The sequence below is a fragment of the Pseudonaja textilis genome, chromosome 1, assembly GCF_049901715.1.
Source record: "Pseudonaja textilis isolate UNSWEBS1 chromosome 1, rPseTex1.2, whole genome shotgun sequence".
Taxonomy (NCBI): domain Eukaryota; kingdom Metazoa; phylum Chordata; class Lepidosauria; order Squamata; family Elapidae; genus Pseudonaja; species Pseudonaja textilis.
This window is the reverse complement of record NC_141990.1, coordinates 21,779,296-21,801,423: the sequence shown is the minus strand read 5'-3', so window position 1 is coordinate 21,801,423 and position 22,128 is coordinate 21,779,296. Positions and strand designations below refer to the sequence as shown.

The 22,128-nt window shown below is 44.5% G+C and overlaps 1 protein-coding gene across 12 annotated transcripts in view; it reads right to left on the bottom strand.

The window, feature by feature from the left end:
• Nucleotides 1–889: 889 nt before the first annotated feature.
• The window catches only part of ELN (elastin), a 98,706-nt gene continuing 77,467 nt past the window's right edge, over nucleotides 890–22,128 (bottom strand). For 3 of the 12 annotated variants that reach the window (XM_087927976.1, XM_087928068.1, XM_087928003.1), the window contains 12 exons: nucleotides 19,698–19,961; nucleotides 18,454–18,507; nucleotides 15,315–15,425; nucleotides 13,098–13,148; nucleotides 10,832–11,044; nucleotides 9,997–10,044; nucleotides 8,525–8,563; nucleotides 6,741–6,806; nucleotides 3,491–3,529; nucleotides 2,818–2,850; nucleotides 2,661–2,708; nucleotides 890–1,714 (listed from right to left, as the gene is read on the bottom strand). In XM_087927976.1, the coding sequence (XP_087784102.1) occupies nucleotides 1,689–1,714; nucleotides 2,661–2,708; nucleotides 2,818–2,850; nucleotides 3,491–3,529; nucleotides 6,741–6,806; nucleotides 8,525–8,563; nucleotides 9,997–10,044; nucleotides 10,832–11,044; nucleotides 13,098–13,148; nucleotides 15,315–15,425; nucleotides 18,454–18,507; nucleotides 19,698–19,961 (992 nt within the window). In that variant the 3' untranslated portion in view covers nucleotides 890–1,688. The remainder of the gene's footprint in view (nucleotides 1,715–2,660; nucleotides 2,709–2,817; nucleotides 2,851–3,490; nucleotides 3,530–6,740; nucleotides 6,807–8,524; nucleotides 8,564–9,996; nucleotides 10,045–10,831; nucleotides 11,045–13,097; nucleotides 13,149–15,314; nucleotides 15,426–18,453; nucleotides 18,508–19,697; nucleotides 19,962–22,128) is intronic. The other 9 variants (XM_087927994.1, XM_087928023.1, XM_087927986.1 and 6 more) reach the window with 9 other exon arrangements.

Here is a 22,128-nt window from a genome sequence, read left to right as displayed (position 1 = left end):
CCAGTGGTGGGATACAAATAATTTAACAATCGCTTTTCTGCCCTAATGATTTCTTCCAACAACCAGCTACCGTACACTCTTGAATGTGAATTATCAAATAAAATCAGCCACTATAAATGATAAATATTAGATGGGTGGTTTTTGCTTTGTTTAAGACCAAGGACAAAACATAGCCTGAGAGTTGCTGGAGCAACTGCACCCAAGGAGCCTCGGTGGCACAGTGGTTAGAGTGCAGTACTGCAAGCTACTCCTACTGCAATTTGGCAGTTCAAATCCCACCAGGCTCAAGGTTGACTCAGCCTTCCATCCTTCCGAGGTGGATAAAATGAGGAGCCAGATTGTTGGGGACAATAGTAAACCTGTAAACCACTTTGAGGGGGCTGAAAGCACTATGAAGCAGTATATAAGTCTAAGTGCTATTGCTATCCTGCTATCGAGGCTCCTGGGAAACTTGATCCAGATCTGATCAGGTCAGTCAGTTGAAAAATATACAGATAGTCCATATGATCACCACCACAGAGGCCAATTTCCATTGCTAAGCAAGGTGTTGGTTAATCCCTGATTTTACTACCATTTTTTTGCCACAGTTACTAAGTGAGCCCAACTTCCCCCATTGACTTTGCTTGTTGGAAGCTGGCTAGAAAGACTGCAGATAGCAGTCACAGCAACCACCTGTTGGCTGCTGCAACCCTCGTAAATACCTGCAGGTTGTCCAGCACCCCAATTTGGATCACGTGACCCTGGAGATGCTGCTATGGTTGCAAGTGTGAGAGGACCGGTTGTAAGTAGCTTTTTTGGGTGCTGTTGTAACTTTGAACAGTCCCTGGACAAATGGATGTAAGTCAAGGACTACTATATCTTTACTGAAAATAGCAACGAGAGAGAGAGATTACCTTTAAAACATTATTTATTAGTCAGGTTTTATTTATTTTATTTTTTTTGGAAAGCAGTTATTGTTCTTCTTTATAAAAAGTGTCCCATCCCAGTTACATCGAAGTGATTAAACATGGAAGATGTGGAGCAGGTTGGCTGGTCATGTACAGGGGTCCCTGGCCAGCCCGTTCATTGGGAGCTGGACGATGTCATGCCGGCGTCCACGTTAGGGATGGTACGGATGCTGTGGCCTGGCCGTGCTAATCCACCCGAGCCTGGCAGCCAGCAGAAGCTCCAGGATTAAGGCTAATCCCATTGGCACTGACAGCTTGGCCTGAACTGCTCCCCTCCAAACAGAGGCAGTGTGTTCAGGGGGAAGGGAAGGATGGCCTGGCATGGGGCTCACGGCAAAACAAGGGGTGTCCTCCCCCCCCACACTTAGATCCAGAGAGAGACCAGGGAAGAAGCAGGGCCAGCTGGCCGACGGCTCCTGGCCCCCCCTCCCGCTTGTGGGGGCAGGGCTCAGGAGTGGGTTTAAAGTGCTCAGGCCGCCCCCTCTGAAAGCAGCCCTCCTAGGCTGCAGCACCAAAGGGCCCCAGGGAGCTGAAGGCAGGGACGCTCCCTGTGGGATGGTTGTAGCACCAGTGAGAGGGAGGGGGGCCAGCCGGGGGGGGGGTGGCAAGGCATGGGGCTGTGTTGGCAGCGGCGGTGGTGGAATCTCTGCTTTTCTCAGGGGTGGGCTGGGGTGAGGGTACATTCGAGACCAGGCAGTAGCACCAAAGTTCATGAGGTGAATGGTAGGCTGTCGGTCTGGGCTACTTCCTCTTCCGGCCGACTCCTCCTGAAATCAGAAGAGAGAGAGAGAGAAAGACAGAATGACCAAACCGTCCAGCAGGTGGCTGATAGGGACCAAGGAGACTTGCCAATCCAGAAACAGGCCTGGGGATTCTGACCTCGGCTTGGGTGGATGCAACATTCTTAACCGGGTTTGTTGAAGGCCTTGCTCTTTTATTTGGACACGTTCGACTTCCAATAGAAGAAAAATTATCTGTAGCTCAAGGCTGAACTGTGGCATTCTTGGTGCTCTCTGAACTTGGTTATTTGTTTTCAGGTATTTCCTTACCCAACTAAGTAGCTTCATCAGTGCCATAACCAAGCAACCGACCAAGCTAAGAGCACCAAGAACTTCATGCATCCAGCTTTAATAACATCAATGTCCTTGGTTGTGTAGGTAGGTTAGTGTGATTTGTACAAACCCAACCCAGGCGATTTAGTTAACTGATGATTCTGGAATTTAAATAGCAAAACCACTAGGTACAAAGAGGAAGTTTGGGTTTCAGATTTTGGTATTGAAACCTGTAGTAGACAGCTTTTATGTCATGGAATAGTACCTGGTAGAATCTGTTCTGGGCTTGGAAACTAAGCAGGGTCAAACTCCCACCAGCTACTCCTGGACCTCTACTGAGGATCCCCAACAACTTCCTTCACTGATTCAGATGACCATTACTGTTTTGGGAACAGGCTGCAGGTGGTGGTCAGGCGTTCTCCAGCTAACTGGACAGGAGCACCAAATCCGTCCTGCGAGAATCAGATCAGCCAATCAGCTGCCCTGACATCTTGTTTCTGACTGGGAGATTCTGTCAAGGGCATGTTGAGTATTAGTCTTCTTCTTTCAACTCAGGGTCAAATTGTTGGAGGCAGACTATCTCTGAGCATGGCAGTTTTGGAAATAAAAAGAAGCAGTAGCTCTCAGTCAAGTTATCTTTCCAAACTATGGTGCCACTTACTTTTGTAGCCGAGTGCCCCCAGGCCTCCATAGGGCTTGGGAGGTTTACCTGTGTGTAGAGAGAGAAAAAAAGAGGGAGGGTCATTCAAAGCTGGATAACCAGTTAACTTGTGGACAATCCTTTGCTCCCCTTCCTCCCCCTAAAGTACTGCTCTTACCTCCATAGCCAGGTACACCTCCACCTGTGAATCCTAAATGAGAGAGAAAATCTTGTTAGCATTGCCCCTTTTAGTCACACACACCCCTTTCCCACTATGCTAAGAATTGCTCAGAGAAATGGGCCCATCTAAGACACTTCTTTGTCAGTGGCTGGATTCATGCATTGCAGTAAGCCATCATTTGCTGAACCATGGTGTGAAAAAGCAAATGGCTGGTTCATACAGCAAGAAAAAAAAAAGGAGAAATTGCAACATGTGCTCAATGAAAATGAAGTAGTTTCTGGCCCTATGAATTGAGGGGATGTAGCCAATTCTCTGGGATGAACTAGCCATGGGTTTAAGAGAACATGATATGAATACAGTAGTTGTTTCATTAACCCAGGTTTAATAGATTACGAGAAACCTGGCCATTATGCTTTGAGTGTTATATCGACTGGGCCAGTCTATTTTCTCTATTAATAACTCCTGGAAGCATTTTGAAGGGGCACTGCTCTGTTAATAGCAAAAGATAATGAGATTGAAGTAGTACACACACTGGGTGAAAACCATCATTGAGTAATTGTTGCCTTCAGGACACAGGCTTGCTACTCTGGCCAGACAAAGATTATTCAGCCCAGAGCCCCTTCCTGCAATTGGGTCTGCCAGGACTTGAGGCTTTCCCTGGACAACATACCTGGGTAAATAGGAGATAATCCAAAGCCAGTGCCAGTTGCTGCAATAGAGGGGAACGGTTGGGAGAAAGCATAAAAAGACTTTGAGAGGACAAGCACAGAGGACACTTGATCCACACAGTTAAATGAAGTATTGGAGGACTGAGGCAGCCAATGATTATGCACATGTGTAAAGAGGACCTTTGCAGTTAGAATACCAAAAGCAGTATTCTAACAACCTACAGAAAGCTATGACTGACTGCGTTTCAGCTTTGTAGGCTGGTTTTATCCTTCCATGGGGTTAGTTTAGGCTACAGTTGTTTAGTGTGATTCCAAAAGCTTGGATTAGCTGAATAAATTGTGGTTAAGATAAGCTATAGATGAGCACATGCAAACCCAGCCAGTGTGCCCCCTGTCATCTTTGTGGAGTTTTTCCAGCCCACTCAACATCATGCAAGTGCAGCTGTGGGCCTGTCAAAGCTTCGGATCCCACTATCTAACATGCTATCTTTCGGTAAAACATTGACTCTTGAGTTCCGTTTCACTATTCTCTCCACTCTCTGGCATATTATTTTATATAAACTTGGATATTTTTTTCTCCTTCTAGTTAAAAGGAAAAAAGAGAGAGAAGTGCAGGAATTTGCTGGCCCTTAAGGAAACAATACACAAGATAATCCACTGTGTTGGAACAAATGTGGGAAGAGTTTGCAGGGTTTCTGAAGAGGCTCAGTCTTTTTATCTCCATGGCTGAGAGTTGGTAGGAAGGAAAGACTCAATAATTTGCTCAATAATAGGAAAGAATGGTATTTTTCCTTTCTTGACTCAACAGCAATTAGAATACCAGCACTGGAATCCACAGAAATAATAAATTAACTTTAATGTTTCTCAACTGTGACAATTTTAAGATGGGTGGACTTCCACTCCCAGAATCCCCCAGCCAGCAATCTTTAAGATGGGTGGGCTTCGGCTCCCAGAATTCTCCAGCCACCATGTTTTAAGATGAGTGGACTTTAACTGCCAGAATTCCTGCCTGACTGGGGAATTCTGGGAACTGAAGTCTACCCATTCTGAAGTGGCTAAGGTTGAGAAATGCTGACTTAAAATAAGTACATTTCCAACTATCCATGCCTAGTAGAATGATTTATCCAGTTATAGAAGTGTAGGGTGAGGATAAATAAAAATGAGCTATTCTTGCAAAACCTCACATCTTTTGTGAACTTTGAACATGGACAACTTCTATGAGAAGAAAGTCATTTATGAGGATATTTCATTTTCTGTTGTTTGGAGATTTGGGAGTCACTTGAACTCTGACCCTCCTTTCTCTTCTGTACCCCATGCCTCCTCCCCTGTTGGTAGAAGCCCTATTTTCTTATTGTCTGGTTCAGGAGTTTACACCCTGGATACTGCAATCTTGGGCAACAGAATGAGAGAAAGGAGAATCATTCCCCGCATGGCCATTTGGTTTAACTACCATAAGGTATTTTATTTGGGGCTGTTTTTGGAGAGCATTCAGAAACTACAACTGGTCCAAAACGCAGTTGTCCAAATCCTTTTAAACTCTCAGTACTGGGAGCAAATGGTTTTGCTGACCTTGCATTGATTGCCAGTTGGTTTCCAGGTCCAATTTAAAATGCGACCTATAAATCCCTTTACGGCTTGGTGCCTGGGTACCTCAAGGACCCCCTTCTCCCATCAGAATTGACCCATCCAATCAGATCTCCCATTTTCAGGAGACTTTTGTGTGTGTGTGTATGAGAGAGGAAGGTGGGGGAAGGAAGGAGGGAGGGAGGGAGGGAGAGAGAGACAGAGAGAGAGAGAGAGAGAGAGGGAGGGAGGGAGGGAGAGGGACAGAGAGAGAAGATAGGAGAGGCAGGCAGTGCTGCTTCTTTGTGGCAGTCCCAGCCTTGTGGATTGGCTCTATGTATATTGGTCTTTTGGAAACTTTTAAAAACTGAATTGTTTCAGAAAACTTTCCCTTGATGTAAACTTTGCCATCTTTATTTCTATTTATGCTATTTGGAGGATAAAACATATGAAGGAATTGGGTATGTCAAGTTTAATGGGGGGAAAAGACTGTGATTAACATGACAACAGTGTTCCATTATCTCAAGGGTTGCCACAAGGCAGAGGGGGTCAGCTTATTCTCCAAAACAGCTGGAAGTAGAACAAGAAGCATTGGACAGAAATTAATCAAGGAGGGAATGACCTAGAAATAAGGAGAAATTTCCTGACATTTCAAACGATTAATCAGTGGAACAACTGGTATAAAGTCTCCAATTTGAGCAGGGGGTTGGATTATAACACCTCCAAGATCCCTTCCAACTCTTATTCTGGTATTTAGTTTTATTGTGTTTGTAGTTGTTTTATTCTATCCTGGATGTCTGTAATCTGAATGTGTTCTATTTAAGCCTCCTAGAGTCTCCTAGGATTGTAGCGTCATAGAAATAGGTTAAATAAATAAAGATATTGTCACTTGAGGCTGGAGGCAGAGGTGAGCTCTACCTATGAGTGGATTATGGCTGAAAGGTGATAGGGAGAAAGATACTTTCCTCATTTGCTTAATAGTATTGCTCCAATTATTTTAGCTGGCTGAAAACCAGTTATGACTTGGCTGATCTTAGAAAACTGGTCAGCATGTGGATGGCAATTTCTTATTAATACCACATTTATTCACTTGACCGGATTTTTTTTTTAAAAGCAACTCTAGACAAGGCAGTGGCAAAACCATTTTATCACACTAAAAAAACTGCAAGGATATAATCATGAAGAACTGGACTTTTTTTTAAAAAAAACCTTTGAATTGGTTTGTACGGGTGCATGAGGGTTAAGGTATTATGAAGGGGGAAAAATTATAGCCCTTAATGGTCATTCAGATTTCCTTCCTACATCCCGAACTAATATTTTTCTATTTTGCATTACAAGGAGCAAAGTTTAAGATCAGTCAAGGATAGATCTAAGCTTACAATGACCCTAAAATTGATAGCAGTGTTTAAAATATAGGGCATGCTAGCTGGGGAATTCTTGGGGTTGAAGTCCGCGCATCTTAAAATTGTTAAGGTTGAGAAACACTGATATAGAATATTTCTACAAATTATTAATTAATGAATTAATTTATAATGATGGACCAAGTTGGAACAGGTGCATCCTCACATTTCCAATTTTGAAAGGATTCGACTGAGTTTCAGGATGACGCAGATGTGGCCACAATTCCCACCCTGAATTGCCCTCCCGCTGCATCCCATCAGATGCATCTTTGCCCACTGGGGATCAGACCTCCAGCTCCGGCACCAGCTCCGTAACCAGGCACGCCCAGTCCAGGGACTCCGTATCCTCCTCCTCCTCCAAAAAAAAAAAGCAGGAAAAAAAGAAAACCTCCATCAGAATCAAACCATATATCTAGTTGAAATGCAATATGGAATATTTGTCTTTCGGACTGACTGCACTTGCATCTAACCAGGAAGGATTGCAGAGAATTGATGCTATTTTGTGTGTGTGTGTAAAAAGGGATTGTGAATTTAAGCTATATGAAGAATTGCCAAACACTCAGTTTAAATCTTGGTGAATTAATCCAGAACTGAATGTAAATTTTTTAAGATTAATATGAATTGAAGAAGCCCACAAAGGACTACAATACAAATATTATAAAAGGCATAAATTTTCCTGACCCTTCAGATGATTTGGATTTAAATTCCCATGTATTTCTTCCAGCAAAGCCAATGACAAAGACATGGGAATGTTGTAGTCCAAAATATCAAAGAGTTCCAGGTTAGGCCTTCTCAGGTCAGTACAGCTAGTCCTAGCCTTACAACAGTTCATTAGTGACTGTTCAAAGTTACAACGGCACTGAAAAAAGTGAACTGATAATTATCAAAGCCTTATAGAAATCCTGAATGTGGCCTACCCACTTGTTGCTAGTTTTGAACATCCTAAAACCCAGTCTGCAGTGCAAGCGTGTCTTAAGAGAGGCCTCTTTTGGCCTTGGCTAATCCTAATTTAGATAGCAGAGTACTGGGCCCACTGTTCTATGGGATCGATTTGGTGATCCATTCTAGATGATCTGAGAAGAGCTACAGGGCAGTCTAAGAAACAATAGTTAACTTAATGGTGCAAAACAGAAATGTTGCAAATAATGGGAAATGATGAAGTCAAGGTCAGGGAGGTGATCAATACTCAAGATCAGGGGTGGGATGCTACCGGTACTGCCTGGTTCTAAAGAACCGGTAGCTCTGAAGAGCAGCAGACACTGAACCGGTTCTGTGTTTGATGCTGTTTGGCCCACCCGCCCGCCTGGGCTCCTACCGGTCCTTTATTTCCTGCTTTTTCAACCTCAGCTGCTTTGCGCGGCACAGCTGAGGTTGAAGAAGCAGGAAAAAAGTGGCTTTTCAAATGCTGCGCACCTGCATGCAGCGCTTTTCAGCTGTTTGGGCGGCACAGCTTAAGGTTTTTTTTACACGCGTGCGCAGCAAAACATAGTCACCGAACTGGTAGTAACACTGGTTGAATCCCACCCCTGCTCAAGATGATCATTTAAGTACCAAAGCAAGACATTTGGCTCTGCCTCTACTTTGGGAATCGGTTCCTCCAATTAAAGAACAGACTTCCAGGATAGAGTTTGGGGAATAACCTGGGGAATAACACTGGGCCTTGCAGATCAGCTGGCAGACAGCTCAGCTGGGCCTAGAAAGCATTCTTCAAGTTTATAACAACAGAACCTGATAGAGCAGGGTTGTGAAACTCGCAGCCCATGGGCCAGATGTGTCATGCGCTGGCCACGCCCACACCTGGTTTAGCAAAGGGGAAAAGAGTTCTGATAGTCACGTGATGCCACCATGACGACGCGAGTTTCACACCCCTGTGATAGAGCCTAAGTGCTTTCATTCATCACACCCTGCCAAACATCACCGTGTTGCATCCTTTTCACATATCAAGACAACTCTGCATATTCTGGAGTGTGAGAAAAGGAAACACGGTCAGGAAGAATCCAGGCCCAGCCCCTATAGCTAAAGACGGAGCCATATACCTAGCTCAGCTCCAGCAGTTCCATACTCTGAACTTACCTGCCACACCAGTTCCACCCAAGCCAGTACCTGGGACACCTGTCAAAGACAGGGAGCAAGTTTCAATGGTGAATCTATAGCAGTTCTTTTCTCTCCCTGCAGACTGGAAGCTTCCCTCTACATCCACTTTCCCATTTTATTTTTCCACTCAAGGAGATGTTTTGTCCAGTTTGCTTTCCCTAATGCAGTTTTTCTTAACCTTGGAAATTTAAACTGTGTGGACTTCAGCTCCCAGAATTCTCTGGGAGCCTTGGCCAGGGAATTCTGGGAGTTGAAGTCCATTCAGCTTAACGATGAGAAAATCTGCCCTAATGGTCATTCTGAGACAGTACAAGAAATTGGAGAACAACTATTTGGGAAGGTAAAGCCTTTGGCCTTTTGAGTCATGAGAATTGCCTCCAGATACATAAGAAAACAAAAAGCTGGGCAGGAACAGAAGGGGTTCTCTGGTGTGGCTTCCATTTGTTTCAGTGGGGCCTGTATCAGGTGAATATGTCAGTGGATAAGAAGTGCCATTTTGGATCAGCCCCATGCAGTTAATGTATGCAGAAATTGCATAAGCCAAAAATTACTTTATTCTAATCTAGTTCTAAGTAACAGCAAAACAAAAAATAATTATTTTGCATCATCCTTTCGCCCTTTGTGCTCCTTGGCCTTCTCGTAGTTAAATGTGCCACTCACTCCCAAATGGTTGTTTCTCTGGGATGATTCATTTTGTACTCTCCCTCTCATTCTCTCTTTTTGTTGTGGTCCACTGGCGGCCTGTAGAGCTGGCAGCAGAATTGGACAGTGGGGAGGAACATGGGTGAGTCCTGGAGTCTGGGGAAGACTTGGACGAGGGATGTGCATCCAACACAGAGATGGAGCCAGGGCCACCTGAGAGTTATGTGCGGATTCTGGGGCCTCCAGAATCTGACATCAGTGAGGCAGAGGAATAGGGGGAACCAGTGTGCGCAGAGCTGCCAGAAGCTGCCAGAACAGTTAAGACAAAAGGGGCGACTTGGGAGTAAGGCTTGGAGATGATTGGCACCTCCCATAAGACATAAAGGAGGAGCAAAGAGACATGAACCATTCTGGTCGGTTTAAAATCTGAAGCTCCATGTTGACTTTGTGCTCTGTTTGGCCTTGTACAGCTAATTGGCAATTAGACGTTGGTAGTATTTCAAGGCAGGTGAAGGTAGGTGCTTATCAGCAATTCTCCCAAAAGACTGTGGCAGACTTCTGTTGGACTATTCATAAACTGTTTGGGACTCATTATGGGCTGTGAATTTTATTTTAACAGTGGTTGAAATCAAACAAAAGGTTTTGGGGAACAGCGTGTGATTGTTACTGTCTCAGGAAGCCTTGGTCAGAACACTCTTTCTCTCTCTTTCATTTTTTTCTTCCTTCCATAGTCATATCGGTCTATACCTATTTCGAGGAGTTAACGTGATGAATTACAAGCATTTTTTAAAAAAATTCTGCAGAGATACCGTATTTAGGTGGTTTGCCTCCTCCTTGTCCTCCAATTATGGGAATGCCTGTGAGAGAAGAGGAAATAATTCCCATCAGAAACCCATTGCCAGAGATAATTTTTGCCTGTCAAAATGGGAAATTGTGAGCAGGGCTGATTCTCTATGTCTAGGAAATTACTCCTGTCTCGGGAAAATCGGAGGATTACAGGTAGTCCTTGATTTATAACCATTTTTTAACAACGATTCAAAGTTGGAACCGTCTAAGATAATGTTACTTACAACCCATTCTCAAAATTATGACTTTCCCACTAGCCCTGCATTCATATAATTACAACTTGGATATGTGGCAACTGACTCTAATTTACAATGGTTGCAGTCTTGCAATCACACGATCCTGCTGTAAACTTTTCAACCAGTTTCTGACAAGCAGAGTCAATTGGGGAAGCCAAATTGGTTTAAAAACCTTGTCATTTGCTTAATGACCTTGTCCTTCATTTAACAACCATGATAAAAATGGTCCTAAATTTAGGTTTGGTCACATGATGACTCACTGAATAACTGCATCACTGAAATTCTAACTCCAATTGTGGTCAGAACCATGGTGGTGCAGTGGTTAGAATGCAATATTGCAGGCTAATTCTGTCGACTGCCACCAGTTTGATTTGGACTGGCTCGAGGTTGACTCAGCCTTCCATACTTTCAGGGTTGGTAAAATGAGGACCCAGGATGTTGGGGGCAATATGCTGACTCTCTAAACCTCTTAGAGAGGGTAGTAAAGCACTCTGAAGAGGTATATAAGTCAAAATGCTATTGCTATAAGTTGAGGACAACCTGTACTCAAGGAAGAACAGACCTGCACCAGGAAGTCTGCCCCCAGGGATGACGCCACCTCCAGGCACAACACCACCTCCAGGCACAACGCCACCTCCAGGCACAACGCCACCTCCAGGAAGGACGCCACCTCCAGGCACAACACCACCTCCAGGCACAACGCCACCTCCAGGAAGGACGCCACCTCCAGGTACAACACCACCTCCAGGAAGGACACCACCTCCGGGCCTGAGACCTGTTGTACCACATATAATGAGTTGTATCTATTTATTTTTAAATTGAGGTGCAGACAGTGTTAAATAAGAAAAAAGACAAGATCAAATATTTCCCATTCTGTCCTTTCACCTGGTTTCACACAGGGGTGGGCTTCAAAAGTTTCAGCAACGGGTTCTCTGCCTGGTTACTGGGTGGGTGTGGTCATGATGGGTGTGGCCTAGTCAGCCTCCTGCACCGTGGTAGCGGGGGGCATTTTCACCATCCCCAGGCTCTGGAGGCTTTCATCAAGCCTCTGGGATGGTGAAAACTGCCTTCCCTGGGCTCTGGAAGCCAGAAATGGGCCCGTTTCCAGACTTCTGAAATTTCCGGGATGCCCGTTTTTCCGCCTCCCGAAGCCTCTATGTGGGCCCTGCACTTACCTTGCATCCAAAATGGGTTGCGTGGAGACTCCTGGAAGGGGTGGGGTGGGCGGAGCTAGCCAGGGGTGGGATTTGATGGTTCACTGAACCAGCCATAATGTTAGCTACGGGTCCACCTGAACCCGGGCAATCTGGTATGGCATAGGTGTTCTATTCCTGTTGGTCCCAGCTTAATAAGGATAATTTTTTTAAAAAATCCTAAAATGGCAGTATATCTCCCTTGCTCTTGCTTTTAATTTCTTTGTGCCTTATCCCTCTGTGTAACTGATTCATACACGAATACTGATACTGTGTTAAAAAGCTGTGCTTTTCATGCAATCATATTTCTGAAAGTTTTCTTTGCCTCATTTCATTCTGACTCAGACAGGCTGTCACTTGACATGGGCATTATCAGTGGGTTTGGTGTTTGTGCAAACCAGATTTTCCCACCTTTTCCTCCGCCAATGAAATATTGATCAACGAGAAACTTTCTGAGTGATGTAATACAGCTATCCCAAATCTAAAATATTCAAGGGCAAGATATACAAGAGAGTGACTCCATACAAAATTTAAATTAAATTGACATTTAATTTCAATAAAATAACATGAATTAATTACCATTACAATTAATAATGTTCCCTGCCAGTCACTTCCAAAAGTAATAATTCAGTTGCAATTTTTAGATGGTTCTGGGAACCGCAGAAGTCACACGTAGCCATGTAAGAAATAGCCTTAAGGTATAGGGTATCAAACTAAGTTCCTAATTTCTGCCTTGCCCAACTCAGAAATGGCACTGTGGAATAGAGCAGGGGTTGCCAACCTTTTGGACCTCAGGGAACACTAAACTCATAATTTTATATCCCGCAGACCAGTGACCCTGGGAAAATCCCCCCAAAAGACTGCAGGAAAATTCCCCACCCTGTTTTCCTACTGATCGATCATTGTTTATTTGGGATTGCAGGATACCGTCTCCAGCTCCGTTCTCAGGGGGAGAGAGAGAGAAAGAGAGACTTTTGGCTTCATGCAAGGAAAGCAGCAGAAGCAGCAAAAGCCTTTCTTTCTCTCCCCCAAACTCCACCAGAAATGAGTCTTTGTGAGATCTGTTGCATTGGCGCAGCCTCTTGGAGGAGGATGCCTTGCAGGGTCCCAAAGACTCATTTCTGGCGGAGTTTGGGGGAGAGAAAGAAAGACTTTTGCTGCTTTCCTTGTGTGCAGCCAAAAGCAGAAGAAAGAAAAAAAGCAGAAAGAAGCAGCCCGGTAGTCAGGCCAGGCACTTGGGGCAAAGTGGGGCAAGTCCCCCCCTCCGCCCTTTCCCCCCTCCCCTCACTACTTCATGTTGTGTGCAATGCAAGAGACACAAGCCTTGTGTTCCCATGGGCCATGTGGGCGGCACAGCCTTGTGTTCCCACGCAGCCTGGATTAATTGCTTTGGGGTGTATGTGCTTTGGGGGTGACATTTCTCTGCAGACCATCAAAATTTTATTGCGGACCACCAGTGGTCCCCAGCCCACTGGTTGGCTACCACTGGAATAGAGGAACCCATAACTGATCTTGGTAATTTGGCATTTATCCTGAAAAGGCACAGAGCCTTTTGTTAAATGGGCTTCGAAGAGAGAACATTATTTTTCCCAAGAAAAGCTAGCTTGGGTAAGGATAGATGCAGATCAAACTCACCATATTTGGCTGCTTTAGCAGCTGCTTTTGCTGCTGCAGCTGCCCCAGGTACTAGGAGAAAGAAGAACAAAAGAATTAAGCGGTCAGAATGGGAGCAAAGTTCAGACCTCTAATGTCTCATTAAGCAGCATTTCTCTCTTTTAATATAAGTTTTTATTTTATTTTTTAACAACAGATCCATCTTCCATTTAAACAGTGTGTCGACTGGATACAAACATTTTGTGCAATAATCAGTACGTAACAATTATAATTATCCTACTATAATATCAATAACTATATTTTTGCTCATTGACAATGGTGATTGAGTGAACTGTTGGAAGATCTGGAAGAACCACATCTGTGTGGTTGCTAACAGTTGATACCAACTTGATGGCACATAATCAGTCAAAGCTGGCTTGGAATAGCTGCAGAAGGCAGCATCTGGAAGCATCTTATGGAATATGCACAATGGCTTTAGGGCAGGCAACTTGATATTCTTTTCCTCCCAAGTAGTAAAAACAGTAGGAAGCGTGGCTATGTAAAAACACAGCAGAAGCAGCAGAGAACTTTTAATGCATTCATTTGGGACAGAATCGGCACTAAAACTCTGTCCCACTTTAAACAGACTGGTGGCTATGTTTTTGTCTTGACTTTTGTTTTGTCCTGTCTTGGTTTGATTTTGCTTTGTTTTGCTTTGGATTTCATTTTGTTTGGTTTTGTCAGGCAGATCCACCGGTCTTTTGAAACACCACGGAGCATGTATTTCATAACAACACTGAAAAAAGGCTGAAAACAGGATCTTTGTCACTGATGGATCCCCGATTTTTTTCCTTATAAACCAGCGTTTCTAATTTCCCACAACACTTAAGAGACGCGGACTTCAAACTGGCTTGCTGGCTGGGAATTTCTGGAGGTTGAAGCCCGTACATTTTAAAATTGCTGAATGGACTAACAGTGCTATAAACAATCCCTCCCTTTCCTGGATTTCCTGCAGCAGTATTTGAAAATCAAAAGGTAATACAGAATATCGCTGCTTTGACGTGCAATGCAGCTTGCCAAATACCCGAATAGGGTTTGCATTTCAGCATTTCTGAACAGGAAAATCGAAACAATCTTGGAGGGGGGGGGGGTCAGTTGTGGAACTCTTTGCTCTTGAAGGCTTTCTTGACCCTCCACTGCTAGCTCTGAGGAGGGTAGGCAAATGTTTGCTTATCGCCGGAAGTATTTCTGCTGCTGGGGAACTCATTGTTTTGTTCCTTGCCATTGTTAATTAAATTTGTAAGTGCATTTCAGTGATTTAGCTTAGTTGCCTTGCATTATGAACTGATTAGAAATTCTGCGGTGTTCCCAAAGAAATACTAATTTGTCTGGGAATAATAAAATAAATATACCGTGTTTCTCCAAAAAGACAACCCACCTTGAAAAGAAGCCCTATCACTTTTTGAGCGCATGAGATCAAATTAAGCCACAAAATTAGCCCTAATTAAGACCCTGCCCACCCCAGGGTGCAGGGAGTGGGGTGAAGCATACAGGTAAAAAGATAAGCTAGGGTGGGGATGGTGGGTGGTGGAGCTGCCCTACTTACCAGGCCTCGCACACCCCGACACATGCCTCACCTTGTTCTGTGGCCGCTTGCAGCCATTCAATCCAGAGCTCTGTTAGCGGCTGCAGAGAGCTTCCGGCAGGCATCTGAAGGTGAAACAGAGGCCGGAACGATGGGGTGCAAGTGGGGTCAAGCGGCCACAGAAGAAGTGGGCCAGCAGTGGGGTCCTGCCGGGAGGGGCTGTCGGTGCCACTGCCGCGAGGTGAGTCAATAATTAGAATCAGGGGTGGGATCTGACCGGAATAACAACTGGTTCAGGGAGCGCATGCATGTGCGTGCACACTACCAGCTCCGGCAAGCATTTACCTTCTCCAGCTGACGAGCGGCACTCAGCTGTGCCATACAAAGCAGCTGAGGAGGAAAATGCAGCCACTAAAGGACAGCCTAGAGCCCAGGCAGCAGGTGGGCCAAACAGCAGACCAAAACCTTGTCCCAGCGAACCGGTTCGGTGTCAACTGCTCTTCGGAGCTACCGGTTCTATAGAGCCGGACCGAAATGGTAGGATCCCACCCCTAGCCTAGCCCCTAGCCTAGCTGTTTTTTCGGGAGATCAAAAGAAAATAAGACCCGACTTTCTTTTTGGAGAAATACGGGTAGCTGGTATTAAATGTTGGCATATACAGTAGCATTACTAACCTCCACCTCCTGGGATTCCTCCAATGCCAGTCACAAGTCCATTAACAGGACTAAGTACTAGGCTGCCAACTCCTCCTCCAGGCACAAGTCCTCTTCCTCTACCTGCTCCTGCTTGGGCAAAGCAAACGTTGTAAGAAAGAGATGGTTTTCTGTTCCACTATGTAAGAGTTGAAGTTCTCCAAGGATGATATTCAGTTCAAAACATGAAGCCTGGGTGCTTTGTGTTTTCTCCTACACCACCACCCTTTTTCACTGTTTGCAGAGGGCTACTTGTATTCTTATTACGATGGTTTTTTTTTTTTTCATTTGCAAAATGAGGCCACTCAATGATGCAGCATTTTTCTGCAATTGTTTGTCCCCCCCCCCCCCTCCCGGCCTCCAGAACTGTGCTGCTAAATGACGCAGTGGTATTCTCACGGGCAATTGCAGGCCTGTGTATTGAAGTAGGTATTTTTGCCCTTCTGCTATCGCACCATCTTATGCAATTTCTCCAGCTGCAAAGGAAAGCCAGATCAAAAGTTGGGCACATCAACTATGCCCCAAACAATGCTTGAGGTGTGATCCTTACAAATAAACCTATTATTTGCCACTTAAACCACTTGTGCTGTATTCCTGAAAATTCTACAGCAGAGGTCCCCAAACTTGGCAACTTTAAGACTGGTGGACTTCAACTCCCAGAATTCTCCAGCCAGCTGGGAGATTTCTGGGAATTGAAGTCCACCAGTCTTAAAGTTGCCAAGTTTGGTGACCCCTGTTCTACAGTGTAGGCCTAGAGCTTTTTATTTATAGCAGAAGAAAGCAGGTATAGTGATGAAGGTTTTGGGCTAGGACAGGTTCAAATCCACCAAGAGCAGGTGATTTTGCCCTGGTGACTCAGACTAACCCTCTTCGGGGTTGTTGTTATGGCAATAAAATAAAGGGAGTTCCCCATGTAGCTTCCTTGAGCAATTGGAGGAAAGGGGGAATAAAAATCTTACTGGTTCGAGCAGTAATAATAACATGCATCAACTTATTTGCTGGTTTCATCATCTTGTTTTTGTCCCCTGGTAAAGTCCCAACTTTTGAGAAAGGTTTGGTGAATGTAGCTACACTTCTATGGCTGTATTCACACACACACACACTTTTTAAAGCCTGTGGTTCTGCATGATATGCGGAGCCACCAATGATCAATTACTAAACAATGTTTAAAGAGAACCAAGGCCATGGATGGTTAGAGACTAAAAATAAAAATGTGAAGCACCTTTTCTGACTCATTGTTCTGACCCAAACCCTTTTCCAATAAAACAAACACGAACCAAAGGGAACAGAAACCTCTTAATGATTTTTATGAATCCCTGGTTAAAAGGCTGCTGCAAATTAATTAACTTTGATAAGCACAAGCCTCGCCAAAACTGTGCGAGGCTGCCAAGAATAACAGATAAGAAATACTTTACAACACAAGAGTCTTCGAATACCAACTTAGGATACTGCAATGTCCACGAGGCTGGAGTTTCAAAACGTTTTTGCTTCCTACAAAGTCTGATTCACAGCTGGCTTTTATCTTCTTGAAGGAGGGGCCATTATCTTGCAGCCTTACTCCCGAGTTGCCCATACTGCTGCAGCTGCTCTTTCCTGCGAGCAATCCTGTGCGCACAAGCACTTGGCACAGGCTCCTCGGAATCTCCTCATCGCTGCTGCCAGTCCCTACAATCTCTGATGGTAACAGCCCACTTCCTAATAGTCCTAGTCCCTCATCTGAGTCCTCACTTTCCTCAGCCATCTGCACCTGCTGCCAGCTAACCACAACACTCATACAGTTTATTCGCAGGTACAAGCTCTTGTGAACTGCATCAAAGGCTCTGTGCCTCTGATAATGTGCACGGCCATTCACAAAAGCCTATGCCTGTTAATAAACTTATTCAGAAAAGGTGCTACCGGATTCATCCTGATTCCTCCCCCCCCCCACCCCCAAAACATAAACTAACATTCATACTGACGTGTATAACAGGAGACAGGAGAGGGATCCAGGACAGAGAACTCTCTTCAGATGCTATGTTCTCTCCAAAGGACACAGTCTCCTTAGAGTAGCAGCCCCCAACCTTTTGGGCACCAGGGACCGGTTCCATGGGGAGAGGTTTTCTCCACGGACCGGAGGGGTGTGGTTTTCCATGCTGCCTGCATCCCATGGATGGGGCTTTGCTTGTTTGTGCAGCCCAGTTTCTGACATGCCATGGCTCATTGCTGGTCCACAGACTGGGGGTTGGGGACCCCAGCCTTAAAGCACAGAGCTGAGTGGTCCCTTAGCCCCAGTACTTCTAACTCAGTGAACAGATTTTCCCCTTAAGTGAGGAATGGACCGAGGCCCAGAAATATGGACTCTTTCATTTCTCCTTGTGTTTAGTGCTCCATTTGCTGTTTATTAATACTGTGCAGAATCAATATAAAAGTGAAAAGGGGACTTTTGGGGTATATTAGCACTCATGTGGCATCTGCTTGCAACTCTGCAAAGTTTAGGTGATGCCCTCTGTAGCTGCAGCAGGACTCTAAGGAAAGACACATTTGGTTTAAAGCAGGGGTGTCAAACTCGATTTCATTGAGGGCTGCATGAGGGTTGTGTTTGCCGTCGGGGAGGGGAGGCGTGAGTGGGTGTGGCTGTGGTGGGCATGGCCAACTTGACGTCATTCATGTCGAAGGCATCTGTGGTGGCCCAAGTGCTCTGCCGGTGAAAATGGGCTCCTGAGCTCTGTTTTCAGCTGCGACGGCCTCCTGCCGCCCTCTGCCAATGAAAATGGAGCTCGGCCCCGCTCCCCCGGAGCTCATTTTTACTGGCAGAGGGAGGCAGGAGGCCGTTGCAGCTGAAAACATAGCCGTGTGTGGCTCTCCTGAACTCATTTTTGCTGGCAGAGGCACCGCGGGCTAGTCCTTTGCTGTTTTTAGGATGGCCCCATGGCCCAGATCTAAGCATCTTGTGGGCTGGCTCTGGGCCTTGAGTTTGACACCCCTGGTTTAAGGAGATGCAGACAAGTACTACAACATGCTTCTGTGTTTCCTAATGTATCTTGTTGCCTCCAAATCTGAAATGCTGCAAAGCCCCAGTAGAAACCATTAGTTGCCTATATTTACAACGCTGCTCTAAATTGTTGGATTGAAGCGACCTTACCATATTTTGCTGCCTTGGCAGCTGCTTTTAGAGCGGCTGCAGGACTTCCTGGAACTGCAAATATAAGAAAAATAAAGATGAGGTCTTTGGATCATCAACCCTTATTTTGCATAGTTCCCCAGTTCATGGCAGGATTGGGAATCACCTCAACGGTAGCCTAACTTCAGCTAAATAACCATGAAACCACACTGCAAACGGAATATGAGTCAGCAGGGTGGTGTAGCTGCCAAAAAGCCAAACAATTTTAGGCTTCATTAGTAAAGGTACAGTATCCAATATGTGGGAATAATACTCAGCTGTACCAATTGTAGGCACCAAAATTTAAGGAATCAGAGGATTCAGAATAGTTTCCTAAAAGGTCAACTAAGATAATAACCTGAAACAAAGAGAGATTGAAGTAGTTAGACATGTTTAAGTCTTGTGAAAAAGAGCCTAGAGAGAAATATGGTACCATGCTTCAAATATCTAAAAAGCGACCCCATAGAAGAAAATTGGTAAAACTTATTCTTTTATCATTACAGACTGAAGAGACATGGAATCATAAAGGAAGTCAGTTTCCAATTGAATATTGGAAAAACTTCCTAAGGGTAAGAACAGTTGAAGTGTGAAATGCGGGTAGGCGTCCCTTCCCTGGATATATTCATCCAGAAACTGGATGCCCACCTTTTAAGAGACGCCTTAACTTGAATTTTTGCACTGAACAAGGATTATTTCATTCATGTATGGGAAAAACTTACATAGCTGCTCATCTGCCAGAATGAATTCTGGGTGGCAAACAGGGTACAATGCAATTCCAATACAACACCCCGCTCCAATTTAACCTAAATGTTGATATGATCAAACCTGCATCCATAAATCCACCACCCCATGTTAGCTCCATTGGATCGTAGCTACAAAGCCTAGGGGGAAAGCCAGGTCTTCACTTCTTTCCTGAACCTGTATCTCTGGGGAAGGGGGTTCCATAAAACAGGCATCATGACAGAGAAGGCATACTTCCAAATTCCCATCAAATCGCACTGTCTCACTAAGGGTCAGGAGCTGGACTGAATGGCCTAAATATACAGAATGTTCCCCACTGTTGAGTTAAACTGCTAAACACCCATTCTAGAGCTGACACAAAATTGGTTGGTTGTGCTGGGTTGTAAGCCGCCTAGAGATGGCTCTTGGCAAGAGGATGGGCAGCATAAAAATTCAATTGGCAGTAATGCTGTGCTTTTATGTTTCCTACATACACAAGAACTTACCTAGTCCGCCAGGTACAACTCCACCAGGTACAACTCCACCAGGTACAACTCCGCCAGGCACAACTCCGCCAGGCACAACTCCGCCAGGCACAACTCCACCAGGCACAACTCCACCAGGTACAACTCCGCCCGGCACAACTCCACCAGGCACAACTCCACCAGGTACAACTCCACCCGGCACAACTCCACCAGGCACAACTCCGCCAGGCACAACACCTCCAGGCACAACTCCGCCAGGCACAACTCCGCCAGGCCTAACTCCACCTGAGGAAAAAAAATATTGAAACAAATAGTCCGATTATATGGACCAATTTGTGTTTTTATCTTCTTTAGTAATATTTGTTGGATTAGGATGAGGTATCAAGTTTATAACTGATGAGTATTATTTCCTCATAAATGACTTAAATGAGGGAATAGAAGGGGAACTCATCAAATTTGCAGATGATGCTAAACTAGCAGGAATATCAAACACCTCAGAAGATAAACTCAGGATCCAAAAATATCTTGACAAACTTGAACAATGGGTCCTATCCAACAACATGAATTTTAATGTGGAGAAAAGCAAAGTTTTACATTCAGGCAGGAAAAGCCAAAGATATAAGTACAGATTAGGTGAGACCTGGCTCAGAAACAGTAACTGTGAGAGGGACACTGGAGTCCTTGGTGGATGATCACTTGAATAAGAGCCAGCAGTGTGCAGCAGCTGCCAAAAAAGCTAATACAATCCTGGGTTGTATAAACAGTATCATAGAATCAAAATCACGTGAAGTATTAGTACTGCTTTATAAAACCCTAGTAAGACTACACCTGAAATACTGCAACCAATTTTGGTCACCATACTACAAAAAAGATGTTGAGACCTTGGAAAAAGTTAAGAGAATAGCAACTAAGATGATCAAAGGCTTGGAGACTAAAACCAGGGGTGGGATTCAATTTTTTTAACAACTGGTTCTGTGGGCGTGGCTTAGTTGGTGGGCATGGCTTGGTGGTCATGTGACTGGGTGAACATGGCTTGGTAGTCATGTTATTGGCTGGGCATGGCCAACTCAATATCACTCACATCGAGGCACCATCTCCTTGCCTGGCCTCTCATGACTGTGGGGATGCTGCAGAAGTCGTAAGTGTGAAAAACAGTAATAAGTCACTTTTTTCAGTGCCATTGTAACTTTGAATGGTCACTCCACATAAGCAAAGTACCAGCAAAGGAGGGGAAAAAAGCTCCAGAGAAATTCCAGAGACAGGAAGTCTAGTTCTGCCAAGAATGTAATAAGGGTTAACGGAGAGGCAGTTTCTGTAAGCAACACCAGAATGTTTCCTTCCTGCCTTCCTTACAGGATTAGGCCAATAATTTCTTCTAACAACCAGTTCTCTGAACTGCTTAGAATGTTAACAACTGGTTCTAGCGAATAGGTGCAAATGGGTAGAATCCCACCCTTGACTAAAACATGAAGAACGGCTGCAGGATTTGTATTTGGCTAGCTTAAGGAAAAGAAGAATTAGAGGCGACATGATAGCAGTATTGTTAGGAATGTAAGTCACGTAACAGTTATTTGGGTTGGAAATATATAAACTAGGATAGACATTTTAATACTATGTCTTTAAGAGAATGCTAAAACTGTAATTGGGTGTGGTTTCTCAAATGGTCATAAGATGGAGCCAGAAACCTGGGTTGTTGAAGAGTGTCTCAGAAAGTCTCAGTGAGTATCTGTTCCTGTTCTGGTGTTTTCTGGAGAGTGTTGCCGTTCCTGTATTGACTGTTATTCTTGGATTTGATGTAAGTCTGTTACTGAACTGTTTTTGATACTGGACTTCATTACTGGATTATCCCTGGACTGAAAAATGACTGCTTTAACCGTGAATGACTTGGACTGTGTTGAACTTTGCTTAACCGTTTTACTGGAACATTTTACTATACAGTGTATCTGTGTGCTAGTTGTGTGTTATTCTTCACCACTCTCACTACGTCTCCCTGTGTGCGCTCATTCTCGTAAGAGGGAATTACCTCAACAAGTATTCCAGTATTAGAAGGGCTGTCATGATGAAGTGGGGGTCAAATTATTCTACAAAGTACCAGAGGGCAGGGCAAGAAACAAAGGTTGGAAATGAACCAAAGAGAGATGCAAGATGGAATTAAGGAAAAGCTTCCTAACAATGAGGACAATTAACCAGTGGAATAGCTTCCCTTCAGAAATCGTGGGCGCTCCATCACTGGAGGTTTTAAGAAAAGACTTATCTGAAATAGTATAGGTTATCCTGCTTGAGCAGGGGGCTGGACTAGAAGACCTCTAAAGTCCCTTCCAGATTCTATTCTATTCTATTCTATTCTATTCTATTCTATTCTATTCATTTGCAAATTATCTCTGTCTCTACCTCTAAAGAGAAAAAAGGAATGGAATGTTCAAGAATTGAAAAACCTCATTGAAGTGCCCCC